The sequence below is a fragment of the Pseudozyma flocculosa genome (assembly GCF_000417875.1).
Source record: "Pseudozyma flocculosa PF-1 unplaced genomic scaffold scaffold00003, whole genome shotgun sequence".
NCBI lineage: Eukaryota > Fungi > Basidiomycota > Ustilaginomycetes > Ustilaginales > Ustilaginaceae > Pseudozyma > Pseudozyma flocculosa.
The window spans coordinates 1,038,136-1,038,983 of record NW_006920871.1 but is presented as its reverse complement, the minus strand read 5'-3'; the positions used below and the strand labels follow the sequence as shown (position 1 = coordinate 1,038,983).

Genomic DNA, 848 nt, shown 5'->3' with positions numbered 1-848 from the left:
CACGGCGTCGACGAGCCGCTGCAGCACGGCCAGGTCGACGCTCTGCTCCTTGTCGGCCTCGCCCAGGCCCGTCTGCCGCGTCCGCAGCTCGACGACGCGCGCCAGCGCCGACGTCGCATCGCTCAGCATGCCCACATCGACGCTCACCACCATGTAGTTGAACCACACCCGCCAGTTGTCGTGCGAAAACTTGAGCGACTTGCCCAGCGAGCGGTGCGCCAGCAGCTTGAGGTTGTACGACGGCCCCGCTGCCCCCGCTCGTCCCGCCCGCGGCGGCTGCTGCTGCTGCTGCTGCTGGACCTGTCGTCGGTTGCGGTTGGCGCCGAGCGCGCGCATCGCCGCCCGCTGGGGAGCCTCACCGTCGCCCTCGGTCTCAGTGTCGGCCCCGGACTCGGTCTCGGTCTCGCCGCCGCTCTCGTCGGTGCTGCTGAGGTCGACGCCCGAGTCGGCGTGGTCGCTCAGCTCCTCGCCGTCCGACGGCAGGCTCCAGCTGTCCTCGTCCAGGTCGTCGTCGTCGTCATAGTCGTCGCCGGCGTCGAGGAGCGCGGGCGCGCGGTCAGCCTGGCCCACGCTCTCGACGTCGACGGCGTCCTGGGCCTCGCTCATGCGGAGGTAGCAGCTGGCCAGGTTGTTCCAGCTCTCGCCGTCCTCCTCGTCGAGCGCCGTGCAGCGGCGGAAGCAGGTGGCGGCATCCTTCCACCGCTCAAGGCGCATGTACGAGCAGCCCAGCACGAACCACGAGCGCGTGTAGAGCGGGTTGATCTTGAGCGCCGACCGCAGCCAGCGCGCCGCCTCGGCGTGATCGTGGCGCGTGAAGTGGACGCCGCCGAGCGAGCGGGCGGCGCGCG

At 71.5% G+C, this 848-nt stretch overlaps 1 protein-coding gene across 1 annotated transcript in view; it reads right to left on the bottom strand.

The window, feature by feature from the left end:
* PFL1_01454 (uncharacterized protein) overlaps window positions 1-848 on the bottom strand; it is a gene marked incomplete at both ends in the record, with an annotated part of 4,510 nt that overhangs the window by 518 nt on the left and 3,144 nt on the right. The window contains one exon of the mRNA XM_007878956.1: window positions 13-792. Coding sequence (XP_007877147.1) covers window positions 13-792 — 780 coding nt within the window. The remainder of the gene's footprint in view (window positions 1-12; window positions 793-848) is intronic.